This window comes from Emys orbicularis, chromosome 4, assembly GCF_028017835.1.
Source record: "Emys orbicularis isolate rEmyOrb1 chromosome 4, rEmyOrb1.hap1, whole genome shotgun sequence".
Taxonomy (NCBI): domain Eukaryota; kingdom Metazoa; phylum Chordata; order Testudines; family Emydidae; genus Emys; species Emys orbicularis.
The window spans coordinates 102319819-102337679 of NC_088686.1; the positions used below are offsets into that span (position 1 = coordinate 102319819).

Consider the following 17861-nt stretch of genomic DNA (forward strand, 5'->3'; position numbering starts at 1 on the left):
GCTCTCCTTGATAGATGTTTGGAATCTTCTGGGTTATAGGTTAGAATGTTGATTGGAGGAATGACAATTGGGGAACAAATGGGGCCTGAGTGTGGGCCTGCATTCCTTGTGTACCAAACCTCCCATGAAGGAAGGGACACATTTGGTTCTTGTATGTTCCCTTACTCTCTCAGCTGGAAGTGCGAGAGGAGACCAGTAGCAACAAGGATCTCAAGGTTCAATGCGACGAAGAAGAGTTCCGGGTTTATCAGCTGAACATTCAAATCAGAGAAGTTTTTGCCAACCGTTTTACGCAGATGTTCGCAGACTATGAAGTATTTGTCATTCAGCCAAGTCAGGACAAGGAGTCTTGGTTTACCAACAGGGAGCAGATGCAGAACTTTGATAAAGTAAGTTTGAAAAGAAGTGCAAAACTGAGTCATGTTTGTTTAAATAATTACTAATCAAACCCGAAAGTACAAGTTATTAGAAGTGGTCAGAAAATGTGGGTGGGGTGGAGTGAGGAAGGAATGTTGTGAACATTTGAATTTCTTCATTGAAACCTTCCAATCAGTTGTAAAAGAGATGCATATTATTATACAAATAATGAAATTTATATTTGAAGATATTCTAGTGCTTGTGGTAGAGAACAAAATTAGGTAGATGACAATAGGCTCCCCCCACCCCCGACATCCCTCAGTGCTCAGATCCCGAGACCCCTCCATGCTGCAATGTCTGCACCGCTGTTTTTAGAGCAGGAGCAGGAGCCTGTGTCTGTCGACCTGGGCTCGGAGGCTCGCTGCCATGGGCTGTGAAGACATACCTTCTGGGACTGATCCAACCATAGGCACCGACACCGTGGATGCTCTGGGGCTGGAGCGCCCACGGGGAAAAATTGGTGGGTGCTCTGCACCCACTGGCAGCCAAGGTCCCTGCCCCGCCCCAGCTCACCTCCGCTCCGCCGCCTCCCCTGAACGCGCTGCGTCCCCGCTTCTCCTCCCAGTGCTTGCTGCCGCGAAACAGCTGTTTCACGGTGTAACAAGCTGTGGGAGGGAGGAGGAGAAGCGGGAATGTGGTGCACTCTGTGGAGGAGGTGGAGAAGAGGCGGGGCCAGGGCGGGGATTTGGGGAAGTAGTCCAGTAGGGACAGGGAGGGGGCGGAGTTGGGGTGGGGACTTCGGGGAAGGGGTTGGAATGGGGGCAGGGCAGAGGCTGGGCCGGCGGGGTCGAGCACCCACCGATGCCGGGAGAAGTTGGTGCCTATGGATCCAACATGCACTGAAGTCAGTGAAAAGACTCCTATTGACTTCAGTGGGCTTTGGATCAGACCATAAGTACATAATGTGTGTATCCAGTATTGGTTTTGCCACTGGGGGAGCTTAGCTGAGCTAAAATTTCAAAATGTTGGGTTTTTCTAAAGTCCTTTATATTTTTTGTTTATAAATGAAGTGCTAAAAATAGATGATTGCCAGGCAAACTAAAAAAGTTTGCATAGTATATTTTTCAAGATGGAGTTGGCATGCACAGTAAAATGGAACGTTGTCTGCAAAAAAAAAACAAAAAAAACCCACCCAAATCCCCAAAACAGAAGGCTTTGGCTGTCTCTCAAACTCTTCAATATGTCCTTGGTTAGAAATACTTTCACTTTAATGATATACAGAACTATAACAAGGCATTGTATAGACTTTATATAAAGTCACTTGTCTCTGTTTGTTCACTAGGCATCTTTCTTGTCAGACCAGCCTGAACCTTACTTGCCTTTTCTCTCAAGATTTCTGGAGACACAGATGTTTGCGTCTTTTATCGACAATAAGATTATGTGCCATGACGAAGATGACAAAGACCCAATTTTGAGAGTGTTCGATTCTAGAGTAGATAAAATTAGACTGTTAAATGTTAGGACACCAACTCTGCGCACATCTATGTATCAAAAGTGCACTACCATTGATGAGGCAGGTAAGAGTAACAAGAAAATTTCTTTCAGATGTAAGGAGTTATAGCTGTTCTCACTAGCACCTTCAAAGTTAGACTACTTGTTCAAATAAGATATTTTATCAGCCATAACATGAATCTAAATGTCTTAGTGTTTCAAAAACAAATGAGAAGAGTTGGAAATTGAGGCTCTGGTGGAGAAATAAATTCTATACTGGAAAGGGCAATGCGAGAACCTGAGACAGCGAGCTAATTCTGTGAGATATCTGTAAAAGGGAATTCAGTTCAGCTCTCCTCTTCACCTGCCTGAGGGTGGGATGTTCCAGATAAGATGATCATCTCGCTGCCATTGGTAGCAGTCCCTGGATACAGTATGGACTCATACATAAGCCTCCCTGTTCAGATATTGGCCAATATGGGGATTCCCCTATCCCCTTAAATTACAGATTTGGTGTTTTAGTATATATGGTAACGTAAAAAAGGAAGGTTATCTGCAGTGCTTAGAGTGGTTTGAAAAAAGTGTGTGTGTGTGGAGAGGTGTCAGTTGTAATCTGGGAGCAGCAGCTTTGGTAAGGCAGTGCTTACAGTGCACCTCTCAATGTCCCAGCTTGATTAAAACTTCTCTTCTCCCGCGCCACCCTAACACTTAGAGCACTGGTTATCTGTAAAGTTACATGCTTAAGAAATATCTTCTTCTTTTTTTTTTTTTTTTTAAACTTTCAGAGAAAGCTATTGAATTAAGGCTTGTAAAAATAGATCACACTGCGGTCCACCCACACTTATTAGATATGAAGATTGGCCAAGGGAAGTATGAACTTGGGTTTTTCCCCAAGCTTCAGTCTGACGTACTCTCCATAGGACCAGCAAGCAACAAGTGAGTATGCAAACTTTATTGTGCATTATGGAGTGGCATTGGATCTTGTTGAGATCTAAAGCATAAGACCAAATTTGAGATGTCAAAATGCAAATTTAATCACTTTTAAATCAGAAATGTCAGAATAACACTTTAGAATGTGGTGGACTCTTAAGGATCCTTTTAGTAACAAAATGAAGCAAGGAGGCCAGTATTGCAATGGGGACAGAGTTAAGGTTTTTGAGTGACTTTAATTGATACTGATTAAAAGAGAGAGCCCTGTGCCAGAGGTCAGTTAAGAGCTAATGGCTTAAAATAAGGGACCATCTCATAAAAAGTGGGAAGAAAGAGGAAGAAGAGATTAGTAGCTGCAGAGGTGACTAAGAAGCCTTAAAAGTGGAAACTAGAAACCAAGTGCACGAGATTGTGTTTTTGCTTTTTCCCTAAGAACATAATTCTTCCAGACAGATTTCATTTTCAAACCGTTACAGGTTCTCTGCTTACAAAGAGATGCTAAACACAGTCTGTACTTGTGTGTGCTTGTAGTTAACCTGTGTTTGGCACTGGTTCTGGCACGTCTGTTGCCAGTGGGTATTTTTTGTAATGTGGACAAGCCCTGTTAACAATCCAAGATGGAAACCTTTGCTCCTGCTTTTCGCTCCTCTTCAGCTGACTCTTGATATCTAATGAATAATCTTGTTTGATCTGTAGATGGACAAAGAGAAACGCACCTGCACAGTGGAGGCGGAAAGACAGACAAAAACAACACACAGAGCACCTGCGTCTTGACAATGATCAGAGAGAGGTGAAAACTGTTCAGTAACTGTATAATATGATTTTCATTACAGAAATCACACTGTCTTCCCTACAAAATGTCAAATCAGTTATTCCACAGTAAACCTCAGCTGTTCCTTACTCTGACCTTTCAAAAATAAAGAGCAGATCCTCAGCCAGTGTAAAATGTCATAGCTCCATTGACGTTAAAGAAGCTATGCCAGTCAGGATCTGTCCCACGAGTATGAAACCAATGGTAAAAAATGGTGACTATGTTGCAGTGTTTAAATGTGGCTAAAGTCAGATACCAGTATGCAGGTAGACATGCACTGTCTGATTTGAGTATTGGGCTGCGTTTGAAGGCTGCATTGTTCAAAGTGCTGATTTTCGGCTATAAATATACTATAGATCCTATCTGCGTTGTGAGGATTCAAAATAGTTCCCCTTTTGTAAAAAAAAAAAAAAAGGTGTTTCTTTGATAGGTATACTTCTGAGTTTTGAGGAGGGGGCCTGGCTAGAAAGGAAGAAACTCTAAAAATCCCCATGTGAATCTTTTAAAGTGACATTAGTTGGGTCATATGATGCCAGCTACTTTGCAGTTACTTAAGCAAGAACAAAATGGTTAGTTCTCTGAACTTCCATTGTACAAAAAATATGGTGGTTAAGTGTAGTATGAGAACCATTTTTCCGACGTTCTGATTTCTTTTTAAAATATTTGAATTGATATGTGCTTATATATCAACAAAAAATAAAGCTTTGGGATACATTATTTTATGTTTGGGTGAAGAATCTTTTAACCTTGTTCTTTTTAAAGTTTATACCAAGATGCTTGCAGGACATTTTTTTAAAAATATATTTTCTTCATTCATTCCATCGTTATATGTGAACGATGATATAAAAGGTTGAACTGCACTTTCCACTATAAACCCTATTTTCCAGGATTTTGTGACTTGGTTGTAAAAATTGTAGTTGGAGATAAAATTAGATGTCATCTCTTTTGTAACCATATTTAAAAAAGAAAAGGGGTTTGTGCACTTTTAAATTCTGCAAATAAGGAACATTTACTGCTTTCACATGCTCTTTATGGTGCTGTGTCTCAATAACATCTTCCATTTAGGAGAAGAAAGAGAAAGTGAGTAGTAGTTAGTCCATAATCTGACATTGTTTTTGACAAATATGGTGATAGCAGGTGTGAATCATTGAGGTATCAGACTGTAATTATACATGTAAAAAGTCACTTTCCATTTTCCAGGAAGGTTGTTGTTGTTTTTTTTAACGAAAGCTGAATATGCTTAGCAAATGGTTAATTATCGGAGAGCAGCTACCTTAGTATGTGAGGTAAATAATATATCCTATGAACCATATTGCTAAAACGTGTTCAGCAGATGGAGCTATTCTGGTCTGTAGGGTTAACTCATTTTAGATATTTATTTAGAGTGGTACCAAAATCTATTGGGTACATTATATCCATGGGGACCCCCACCCCCAAGATTTTCCCCATTAGTCTGTAACAGCTGAAAGGGAGTAATTTTGAGTGTTTTTGAGTGGAGAAGTGAAAATCCTTGTGGCTGGTAGGCAGGGATTGGTAAAAATAAAAATTAAATTGATGGTCTGAGGCAATTGTCTAGAAAGAAACTTTGAAGTTGAGATTTGACAACTGTTAAGACTCTTGTGAAATTTTGTCACAAGTATGCAGTAAAGGACATAGTTCATTTTAATTCTTTATTTAATCTCCTCACAATTACAGTGTTTAAATGCTTTTTTTGCTCTTTCCTTTATTTAAGCTTTCATTATTTACAGGTTTTATGTTGCATATTTATTTATTGGTCTGAGCTTTAAATGGCATTGAGTTCTGTCTTAATTGTTATCTTTTCTGTTTTTGCATGCACGCTTTTATTCATATCTGCTTACCGTACTTTTGCTTAATATGGGCTGTCTGATTGTTTGCTACAAACCTCTCCTGCCAGCATCTGGATTTTTCCTTGCCAGAGCTTCATTTGCAATCATATTTAGACTGGGACCAGCATGATTGGCCTTTCAGACCCTCTATAAAATCTGTGTCAGAGCTTTACCTGGTATGTCATATGTACAACATGACCTGTAATCATGGCATCAAAGATGCATAGTTAAATATATGTATTTCATAGTTGTTTAGACTGTTTCAGAAGGTGGATAAAGTTGTTGGTTTTTTTTTGTTTTGTTTTTTTTTGGTAAAAGGTGAACACTTTATTCATTATGATGTAGCAAGAGTAGGATTTCAGTCAATCACAATCCAGAACAATCAAATGCTGCCCTCTCACAGGTGTCACTGAAATACATATTGATCCATCAGAATGCAGCAACAGTAGCAGCACAGAGCTTTCAAACCTTCATGAGTCAAGGAAATCATTTTCCTCTAAAATGTTGATTGTTCTTTTTTTAGATCTGTAATATTGGAGCTTATTCATAATAAACTGCTCCTTAGCTTAGCTTCTGTCTATAATCACCCGACAAAGCCATTTAGGGTATGTATATATTGCAATTAGATGCCCGCAGCTGGCCTGTGCCAGCTGGCTCAGGCTTGGGCTAAGGGGGCTAATTAATTGCCATGTAGATGTTCAGGCTCAGGCAGACTATACTCTGGGACCCTCCCTCGGTGCAGCCGGAGCCCATATGTCTACGGGTAAACAGCCCCTTAGCCCAAGCCAGCTGGCACGGGCCAGCTGCAGGTGTCTAATTGCAGAGTAGACATACCTTTACTGTCACACTTGCTCCTCCACCAAAAGCGTCATTACTTACCTGCAAAATAATCGCATTTGGAAGGACTGTTTCACTTTGACAGTAATATCAAGTATGTATAGCTATAATTACAAGCCTTTTTTAGAGGAGAAAAAGGAAACACTCTGTAGTAGTGGAGGGAGAAATTAAAACTATGCATCCAAACGGTTTTGTATTGTGTTAATCAAAGCCCCAATTGCATCCTGATGCTAGCTGGACAGTTTATATGGGATCTTAACTCAGTTAACTAATACAGTAAATGTCTTTATCCTTTATAAAGGAGCATTCTTTTGAAAGATGGTGTGATCTTTTTCCCTTCTGGGTATGGGGGCAGCAAAGACAGATTGTTTGACACTGATTCGTAGCTACTGTATACCATTTTGTCACTCTTGTTTTTGGGTACGTTTGTTTTTTCTATCCTTGAACAGAAGTATATCCAAGAAGCCAGGAATCTGGGCAGCACCATTCGTCAGCCTAAGCTGTCTAACCTCTCTCCATCGGTAATTGCGCAAACAAACTGGAAATTTGTTGAAGGCTTACTGAAGGAATGCCGAAATAAGGTAATGTAGAGAAAATGACTTCTCATCCCCACACCTTGCTGGGCTACAGTTAGTAAAACTAAACTCACCTTTTACTTACTCACTCACTCACTCACACTCTCTCTCTCTCTCAGGCTAGGTCTGCACTGGGGGGGGATCGATTTAAGATACGCAAATTCAGCTACGCGAATAGCATAGCTGAATTCGACGTATCCGAGCCGACTTACCCCGCTGTGAGGACGGCGGCAAATCAACCACCGCGGCTCCCCCGTCGACGGCGCTTACTCCTACCTGCGCTGGTGGAGTATGCGCGTCGATTCGGGGATCGATTGTCGCGTCCCGACGAGATGCGATAATTCGATCCCCGAGAGAGAGAGAGAGAGATTTCTACCCGCTGATCCAGGCGGGTAGCGAAGACAAGCCCTCGGATGTATGCATAATCTGAAACTGGTCTACGCTGTTCCTTTTGGGGATTGTATGTCCCTTTAATAAATAAATGGATGTGTTTTTAGATATCCTGAAAAGATTGGAGACTTTTCATATTAGGAGACCTACTATAAAAACATAAAATTAGATGCTCTGGTAGGTCTCTATTTTCCTGCCAGTCTAGCATTGTTCCGAGCCATACATTTTCTAGTGTATTGTCCAGTCTAGTTTTGAATGCTTCATTGTGAGAATATTTTTAAAATGTCCTACAAGAGAGAAATTACAGTGAAAATTTAGACACTGTATTTAATTGTTAAAATGAAGTGAGTTAATGAACTGCAGAAAACACATTTTTCCTAAAAAATCTGGCCCCAGTTTGTAGAATTATTTTGACTGATATATTTGAGTACACATCATCAAAGTTGCTTTGCTGTTTCATATAACAGTAAAGCGAATAACTCTTCCATAAACTCTTACTCAAATTCCTCCCTGAAGTCAAGAGTTAATTTGGGCTGTTGTTTATAATGCTTGGTAAAATCTATAAATTTTTATTATTCTCACTTACAAAAACTGAAATTGTGAATATGTAGGCACTCCAGATAATCTGTGTCTATGCTTTGTTCTTTGTAGGGCAGACCTTCACTTGGTATAAACTGGCATATCTCCATTGAAATAAATGGAAATACATTGATTTACACCAGTTGAGGATCTGGCCCTTTGGTTTTAACTCTTCCATTATGGGAGTAAGGCACCATTGGATGTGAAAAGTTTGCAAGTAATAGAGATGTTGTTAGAATGTCAGGGAAAGAGGGGGGAAATATATGAGATATTTGACTGTTGGCATGAGATACTTGCAGCATTTCAGCTGGGCCCATTAATTAGCTCTCCTTAGACATGGATGAATTAGAAAAATGCTTAAGAATAGCAGCAAAAATTATGAAAAGTGTGATCTACGGTGAGAGATTAGGGGAAATGGATACATCCATAGAGAAAAGATGACGAAGCATATGATAAATGTCAGTGCTTGGGAGGTCATAACATAAAAAGGGTGAGGACTTTACTGAAGGTGGTTAAGGACAGTGTATAAAGAAGTGATAGTTTGAAACTAAAAATAGAAAATGTAATTTGGTTTATTAGGAATGATTTCTAGCTGCTGTTGCTGTTGTGTTGATTGTACGTGCCCTATGAATAATAGCAGTGAGGTCACTTAGACAATGGAATAACTTGCACTGGGCATTACTGAGAGGATAACTTGGCAATACCAGGTCACTGAGGAACCATTATCTGAGAGGTTCAAAAGCAGACTATGGTAGATAAAACAGATTAATGTAATGCACTGTTACATCAAATGGATTAGATACCTAGAGCTGAAAAGTGATACCTATCTTCTAGGATGTGACAGGATTATGGTAGTTCCCAAAGTCCGTTTGAAGCAGATAATGAAAATTAAAGCATGGCTTTACTCTGCAAAGTGACTGTGTAAAAATGGCACTTCTCTTTTATTCAGTAGATCTGTCCCTTTTGAATATTTGGTCATCTGCTTTTTTTTGTTTGTTTGTTTTTTAATTGCCTTTTATTTCCACTAGCAGTGGAGAGGGGTTGCACCGGATTCTATTTTATCTTTTGCATCATCAACATACTTGCTAATAAGAGCCAGATTGTGGACTCTTAGTCATGAATAAAAATTTAGTTAATTACTGTGCTCAGTTAGTTTGATCCACAGTCTGTTGAAATCCATGGAAAACCTCCCACTGATTTCAGTAGGTTTTGGATCAGGCCTATTCTTCCACTGACTGCAATGGAACTATTTACAGAATAGGGTACTGCTCTTCATGATAGACTGTCCCTAAATTCCATTCATTTACACCTGTGTAAACCCTTGGAAGAAAAGAGTTGCCTAAGTAACGCTGAGGACATAAGTCAAAGACCATGGAGTTGCCCAGGTGTAAATGAGGGCCTAATTTGGTCTGCAGAACTTGATTACTTGCAAAGGTGCATGAGCTAGAAAAGAGACTGCCGGAGTCTCAGATCTCTGGACAAGTTTTTCATAGGAGGTATTATTTTCAAAAGCACTTATTTGACTTGGAAGCATAAAACTCACTGACTTTCAAAGTGGGATTTTCAGTGGGGCTTGTGTGCCTAAGCGACTTATGTACTTTTGAAAATCCCACTCTCAATATTTTTATGATTGAACTGAGAACATTTGATACATGAATCATTGAGAGGCAATAAATATGGATGCTTATATTTTATAAATACATATAAAATACTTGGCCTTTACATAGACTTTATCATCTCTAGCTCTCACTCAAAGCACTGTCAAACATGGCTAAATTATTATCTCTGCTTTATAGATAGGCAGATTGAGGAAGTGAAAAATTTAAGTGACTTTCCCACAGTTGCACACTAAATCTATGACAGATCCAGAAATAGAAACCAGGTTCTAATGTTCTATCCACAAGGCTACACACTGTTTTGCATATTCATATTCTAAAGTGCAACCTTTCATATAACTCTGTTCTAGCCCATTGCAATGAATAAATTATCCATTGCAAGGACTGCCTCATTATGACTGTCCTAGAGCCCAGCACAATGGGGCCCTGATCCTGACTGGCGACTTTGGAAGCTGCCATAGTTCAAACGTTTTAATAATAAACCCATTTAAAAACCTGTTCATGAGGACAACTTCTTATAGCTATTGTTAGAATGGTAAAGTAAAACCTGTTACAAGAATACATCTTTTCTCTGATGTGGCTGCCACCTGGCTGGATGAATGTGAGTCATCTTCATCTGCTGAAAATGCTCTGCTCGTGCCTCTATCCCTGCATCCACCAGCAGCAGGCTCATTCTGACCCCTCCCTACCACTGCTATCTCAGACGGAACTGCCATTATCAGGCCATAGCAAGGGCAGGAGTGGCTGTGAACCACATACCCCTACAGCAGCCACCTGCAGACTCCAGGGACAAGTAGGACAGATTCCATGTCCTCTTGAATACCCAGGAAAGGGTTCCTCTTGGAAAAACAACACTCAGATGGAGGCTCACAGGAACAGCATGCTGACGGCAGGGTATTCCCAAGTCTCTCTCACCTTCACCCAGAGGAGACCTAGCCTGGATAAATAAGACCATTCATGTCTATCACAGAGAGTCCTTACACCTTCCTTCCTCAGTGAGAGGGCTCCCTGGCTACCTTCTTCTCTGTTTTAGGGGACCTTGCCACAGCTAGAGGGCAGGAAAAGCCTCATTCTTCACTGTCTCCATCTCAGATAGGGAGCTTTCTGAAGAGAACAAGCTAGTATTGAATCCGGACTAGTTTGCTAGTCCCTGTCCACCTTGCTACTGCTCAGGAACCCCCCAGAGAGATACTCCAGAGGAATAGGATTACTTAAAAAAAACTCTCTGGAAAAAGTGTCTCCGAGAATGAGGTAGGACTTTCCATGTCACTCCAAGGCATCTCCTCAGAATTGATTCTGCCTGTTGACACCTCTGGTAAGGTAGGGGTTAGACTTGGGGTATCCCTCTCCAGATTCTATACCTACCCTGCTCCTGAACCTCCTCAGGTTCTGCAGGCCAGCCCTGACTTCCATGACATCTGGCTGTTCCACTCAAAGGTGCACTCAGTGGTGATTACCCATTCTAAGCCCTTGGACCAGCCTCTGGAGGCCACATGTGTCCCTTTGCCTAACTCAACTAGATAAAAAGATGGAAGAGGCTCTCAGGTGGTCAATACTGGTGATGCCACATAATGGAGGACTATTAGTGAAATAAGAGAAATGTCTTTCTGCACTAGCTTGCCAAGGGTACAGTATAAACCTAATTGTATTATCACTCTGTTACTGTTGTAAAGGAATTTAAATACTGTGAAGGATCGTAGCAGTTCCTGGTGTGTAAGAATAACTTTCTTTTTGCCATCTTCTTTTCAAGACCAAGAGGATGCTGGTTGAAAAAATGGGCCGAGAAGCTGTGGAACTAGGTCATGGTGAGGTGAACATCACAGGTGTAGAAGAGAATACGTTAATAGCCAGTCTTTGTGACCTCTTAGAAAGGATATGGAGTCATGGTCTACAGGTCAAACAGGTAAATAATGGTATTTCATAGAATTTACAACTTTACACGGCCATTTTTTCACTGTTTTAATTTAATTTTTTTCCAATTCTATTCTATACTCTTAAAATCCAACCATTTTGGCACCGAGCTAATCCTCCCTGCTCAAAGTATAGTACACAATTGTACTCTCAGGGATGACTTTCTGAATGCCTGCTTACTATTTTATTTGTCTGTTTTATAGAGTGATAACTTTTATCTATTTCCATTTTTTATTTTCTCTTATTGTAGCTGTGCGGACTTACGAGCTTGCAGTTTGTGGTGCTATTAATTGGCTATGGGGTGTGGGGATTTGTCCTCAAGCAGGGAAGCTTAATTTACAAAACTAAACTCCCTTTGCCCCCCTTTCTTTTGCTTGTTCTCACTAAGCATGGTACTTATTTAGAGATGGTCAATTGAAGTTTATAAGGCCTCTAGCTAGCCACTTTCCTTTTATTATAGCGCTCCAGCTGTTTGGGCTCTCCTGTGAGAGTAGACAGTGTGGGAGGTGTTGTTTCTTCCTCCTTTCCCCTGCGTGTGTGGGGAGGGGGAAAGGGACTTGAATGCTGTTTTGTTTAAGTATTTTGCAGAGTAAATACGTTTAATCCAGGCAGCCCTAATCCAATTGCTCTGTCCTCTGCATCCATGCCACCATTGCCTAAATCTGCTCTCATTCAGACTATAACAGTAGTTTCTGTATGTGAAGGTATATCGTCTGACTCTCCCCTTCCCTCTTGTATACTACTTAGGATAGAAGCTGTACTACTTTCATCCTAGAAGACAGAGCATCAGTATACTCTGCTTCAACTCAGATTTGGGCCTTTCAGACAACCAGGCGGCCAACCCCACATAAGGTTAATGCTTTGGATTGATTGCAGATGTTGGCAAACAGTGCTGAACGGTCTGTTGTGGTAGAATAATTAGAGGCCTGACGAAGGAAGTGCAGTGCATCTAACACTGTGATCCAAAGTATAAAGCACTAGTAATCTGACATGCACTCTGGCCTCTATTAAAATTGTGAAAGTCTGTTATTTATAAATTGATTCGTCCAATAATGAGCCAATTCCTTCTCAGCAGACCATAGTAATGAAGATGGCTTCCCTCCCCCACCCCATGCTTTTGCCTGTTTCCCTGCTGATGGATCAGTTTCATTCACATAGCTACCAACTGGTTCTTTCATGTGCTGTTAAACTCTACACCCATTAACTGACCAAAGCCCACCTCCTGCCTCAACTAATCCAGTATGATCATGCAATGTAGGATCAAGTGACCTTGTCAGTCTGGTCCAGCCTAAATGTATATGAAGACCTCGATTTCTCCTCCCCCCCCCCTTCCCTTGTGCTGTCTCCTTCTCCGCTTTATACTTGTAACTTGCATCATCATTACTGTCCTTTAACTCTCCAAATAGTAATGTGCTGGTGAAAGAAACAGGCAGATGCATACAGTACGATTTCTTCTCAATGCTCACTGGTATTGCCGTTTCCGTATTCTGTAGAGGCCTTTGCTTATTTTCCTTCTTCAGAGGTGTTCGAGCACTGGGAGCATATGCCGTCCTCAGCAGTTGCTGTATTGAGTTGCCAGAATTTATTTGCGTGTGCATTTTCCCCCCCCAGAAATAGTATTTTGGCTGTGACCATCTCCCTGAATGATTTTCATACCTGGCCCATTGTACATTTTTGTTTCCACAGTGGACCTTCCAGATACACTAATGAGAAATCGGACTTCTGTGGGGGGGACTTTTTGTAATGTTCTCAGGAAACACATTTTTTAAAGAGGATTCCCTTACATAGTCATAACTGAGACATTGCTGCTTTATATTTTAGAAACATACCACCATAATTTGTGTGGGAATAATACCTTGGAGTAAATCTCTTGTAGGTCTGTATATTAGAGACACTAATTCTCCCTGTCCACATTACTTGCAGAACTGGACAAGTTGGGCTAGATTTTTAAAGCTGACTTTTTTCTTTTTGCACCTGCAGAATTCACCCCTCAATTATTTGCACCTTGAACCAGCTGTTTAGATGTTTTAAATGACATCAGTGGGTTGTCAAACAGGTGCAAACAGGTAACCCCCAATAAAGCCAAGATTTGACAGCCCTTACAAACACCTCTTTTTGAACAACAATAACATCCTTATAAATACGCAAAAAACTTTCTAGTCTATCCATTTAGCAGAAACATATGATTCCCAATCCTTTACTGGGATTCCCAATTAAGTGTTAGTTTCCTAAAGGAATCTGTTACTTACAAATCATTTACTGAGGAAGTGCATCCAATCAATGTACTGGATAGTCCCTGTTTGGTTATTGGTGCCTTCTGTGACTTCAGTAGCACTTGATTTGTCATTCACAAATAGCTTTAGGGTGAACCTGAGAATCTTTTTGTTTTTGATGAGTCAGTGATAAATCTCACCACCTCGCCTTTTAGGGGTTTGTGACCCTTTTTAGGAAGGCAGCATATTGACTAAAGGTATATATTTTACCTTTGGCTTACAGTGTCCTAAATACTGCATTCTGAATGTTGTCCTTTAAAATTTCTTTACTATCTATAAAAACAGCTTCAAACTTTATTTGAAATTCTTTCTGTATTTTCCTGCATGTGGAGGGTTTTTTTTGTTTTTGTTTTTTTTAACATTTGTAATGAGGCCTTTTGCTCTCTTTGCTAGAGGAACTTGGAAAAATCTTTGGAGGACCTGAAAAAGTAGCTCTCAAACCCCCACCATCAGCTTGGGTAGACTGTTGTAGATTCAGGGCTGGGCTACACTGAAAAGTTCCACTGGCATAGCTACATTTCTCAGGGATGTGAAAAATCCACACCCCTGCAAGACCTATCTATGTCAACCTAGCCCCTGGTGTAGACAGCACTAGGTTGATGAAATAATTCTTCCTTCGACCTAGCTATTGTTTCTTGGGGCGGTTGGTTAACTACAGTGGTGGAAGGGGTTCTCCCGTTGCTGTAGCGAGTGTTGACACTGAATCGCTACTGCAGTGCCACTGCAGCATTTTAAGTGTAGACATAGCCGAAGAGTCTGCCCTATCTATCTGTGCATCTCCTCCCCATTCACTGGGTGAGACCGCTACAAACCCAGATTGCAGGATCATGGGACATCAGTTTGTAGTATGTATTTAAATAAGTGTTTTGGTCACATCTTGATAAACAATGAGAAGTGACGCTCAGCTGATTTGTTTAGTTACCAGAATCTGTAGGTCCAGCTAGTTTCTTACTTTAAAAAAAAATTGACACCAAGACCGGATATGCAGGACAGTTACTTTTACAAATCATTTACATTTTTCCTTTTGTTCTACTGTCCTTTTTCCAGCTGTTTACCTCCTCCTACCTCTTTTGTTTCTTGTTTTTTCTTTTTTATCAATGATATTGTTAGGGAAAACAAAACATCTTTAGAACAAACTGTTGTTGTAAATGTTACTTTTAGTGTTTTTTAATTTTCAGTTTTTATTAAACTCAACAGACATTTATTTATTTGCATTGCTAAATACAATATGTTACCAATCAATTTTTTTTTATTTTAGGGAAAATCTGCTTTGTGGTCTCACTTATTACATTACCAAGAAAATAGGCAGAGAAAGCCCACGTCAGGTAGCTTCAGTACCTCAGGTAACGTTGGCTTGTATTACAGAAGGGTTTTCAAGAGTACTAGCTGAACTCCGCTAAAAATGTCCAAATTACTAGGCTTTAGTCTCTTTAAACCAGTTCCAAATTATGCACATCAAGCAGAATACTATAAATTCTCCACTGCTCCAGGTCTTAGAGGATGAGATTTACTATGATGATGATGTCATTTTCACATAACTGTTGAGACTGATTTGTTGACTGCAGTATTTACATGGAGTAGACTTGTTTTCCAATGTAATTCTGAAGACCTATTTTGAGTAGGATTTCTTGTTCAAGACTTGTTCAAGACTGGTATCCTGTTAACTGGTGCTTGGTGTCCTACCAATGCATGATGCTTCAGAGACAGGCCAAAAATAAACCTGTTTGATACACGTAGCCAATCATGCCGTGATGTACGTAAGGTGGAAGATCCCTTTTTAACCCATGAAATAGTCATCCTCTGCTTTGAAGCATGATTTTTCTTTACCCCTTCTTAAACATGCATAGGCGCATTACTGAGTGTGAAATTATCCATCCTGTTTTAAAATCCAACCACAACATAAATAGGGTTTCAGTAATATGCTGCATGAATAACTTTTACTGGTGGTACCTAATATGTAGTTAAATATAATTAACCATACTTATAGGTAGGGAACACATTGGAAGCCTATACTTCTTTCATATTAATAGAGTGGGGAACTAAGTATTTCTTCCTCTACAATATAAGTTCCCTTATGCAGTATAAGTACTCTCCATTTAGTGTAAAATTTGTTTTCAGCAAACTGGTATCTTTTGGAAAAAAGAGGAAGTACAATAATGCACTTAAGTCAGTGCATTACAAATGTAAATGCTCTTTAGTTTCCATTTTACAGAAGGAGAAACTGAGGCATGGACAGCTTTTAGGGCCAAATTCTTTGCCCAAATTCAGTAGGTATGCCAGAAGAGAATTTGACCCTTAGTAACCCATTGCATGGTCATTCAGGTAATCAAAGGCAGAGCTATGAATAGAACCTAGGACTCCTGAGTCTCATTCTGGTGCCCTATGCACTTTGGTGTAACATGCAGAGACCTGGGTTCGAAACTAACTGCTGATCCTGTGCTCTCCAGCTTGAGACTGAGAGCAGGTGATTGCTCATAGTATAGTGTTTGAAGTATGATATAGAGATGGCATTGTTTGTTTAGCATTTACATTGCAGATTTTGGGTTCTTGTATTACCTATTTCTGTGGTTTAAGACTGTGATGCACTGGATATATTGTATGCATATCATTTAACACCGAATTCTCCAGTGTCTATAATGCCAACTTGTTTTAGCTCATTTGGGAAGGAAGTGAAGAACTCTTTAGAAAATAATTCTTCAGTGATAAATAATCTGTATAGATCCCACTCTTTGGTCTCTCACCAATTCTGGATATGTCAAAGCTTATTAATGTGTCATAGTGCTGAGCATATTATGAGTTGCCTGAACATCTCGGTGTGTAGACAGTCAATGTTTTTCCATGGATTTAATATACTGCCATAGTCAGCACTGATTTGTGCCATAATGTTTTCACAAAACCATGTGTCACTGATAACAGAAAAGTATGCAGCATGTAATGTACCATTTCTGGATTCTAGGGAAAACCGTTTCTCTAAATATTATCAAATACTTCCGTTGTGTTACTGGCACAAAGTGTTGTTTAAATATTACTTTTAAATCTTTGAATTATTTTTCCATTGATTAAAAAATATTTTTCTCACTTTAGGAGTACTTCTTGATTCAGAAAGGAGGAAGTCAGATGCCAGCCCAGCCATGTCGCCCCTGAGAATCTCTCTCATACAGGATATGAGGTTAGTTTGGGGCAATAAAAGAAATCCTTAAGATCGGTGTGTTCATTCCTATGCATGTAACTTGTGTAAAAGGTTTACTTCAATAACACTGGAAGAAAATATAATTCTGAATGGCTCATGTGAGTTTTGTATGGTAACTATCTTCATTCTGGGTGAACCTGAGCTCTGCCACAAAATAGGCTCAATTAATGTAAATAATGAAAATCACCCTCTCTTATTGTCCTCCATGAAGTCTGTTTTGAAGGAAAAGGGAATGAAAGGACTTTTATCAATAACCCTTGGAAAGACTAAGAATTTCATGATACAAAGAACTGTGGATTATAAAGACCAACTTTAATATCAAGGCTGAAACTTGCTTGGCTCTAGTTCCTGGTTTTGCAGTTGATGTGTTTTAACTGGAAGAGATGCTTGCTCAACTGGAAAAGCAATGTGCTTCAGCTGGAAGAAATTGCTAAGCCATTTACCAGAGATTATAGTGAAACCCTTTCGCTGGCCTGAGTGAAAACTTGCTTCACACTGAAGAAACCGTATACCTACAGTATCTCCACTGTAATACTCGTTGGCTTATAACTATAGCCAGACACTTTTTTTTTTAAATCTCCTTCCTTGTCTGTCTTATGAGCTGTCTCCATGGTATCTTATCTCTGAGACTGGGGGACAGGGTCATATCTACCCAATCACTGTGGAACTGGTTGGTCAGTACTGAACTCCTCCCTATTTCCCGATGAACCTCAACAACCTCTAAATCTTAGAGTGGGTTGGCCGGCCATTGGCCATTGCATGTACACTTCACACATTGCATGTGTTAAAGCCTGTGCCAGAAAAATGACACTCAAAATACATCTTTCCTGTACTTGCCATTTTCTAGTAACAAACACCTTTTCAGACGTGAAGATGGATTAATTCTGAGGCCTGGTAGCTCTGATATGGTTTCCTCCGTGGCATTGGCAGATAACTTAGCTTCTCTATGTCTGTATACCCCTCTCTCTAAAATTGGTATGATCCCTATCACAGAGTTCTGGGAGTTATTTGTTTGATCTCTTCAGTTGAAAAGCATGATATAATGCAGATTCCC

The 17861-nt window shown here is 40.0% G+C and overlaps 1 protein-coding gene across 3 annotated transcripts in view; it reads left to right on the top strand.

The window, feature by feature from the left end:
- The window catches only part of DENND5A (DENN domain containing 5A), a 100785-nt gene that overhangs the window by 68112 nt on the left and 14812 nt on the right, over positions 1–17861 (top strand). For 2 of the 3 annotated variants that reach the window (XM_065402648.1, XM_065402649.1), the window contains 8 exons: positions 174–389; positions 1700–1934; positions 2634–2784; positions 3475–3568; positions 6723–6854; positions 11184–11336; positions 14876–14960; positions 16702–16786. In XM_065402648.1, coding sequence (XP_065258720.1) covers positions 174–389; positions 1700–1934; positions 2634–2784; positions 3475–3568; positions 6723–6854; positions 11184–11336; positions 14876–14960; positions 16702–16786 — 1151 coding nt within the window. Of the gene's footprint in view, positions 1–173; positions 390–1699; positions 1941–2633; positions 2785–3471; positions 3569–6722; positions 6855–11183; positions 11337–14875; positions 14961–16701; positions 16787–17861 lie in introns of all 3 variants that reach the window. The other variant, XM_065402650.1, reaches the window with a different exon arrangement.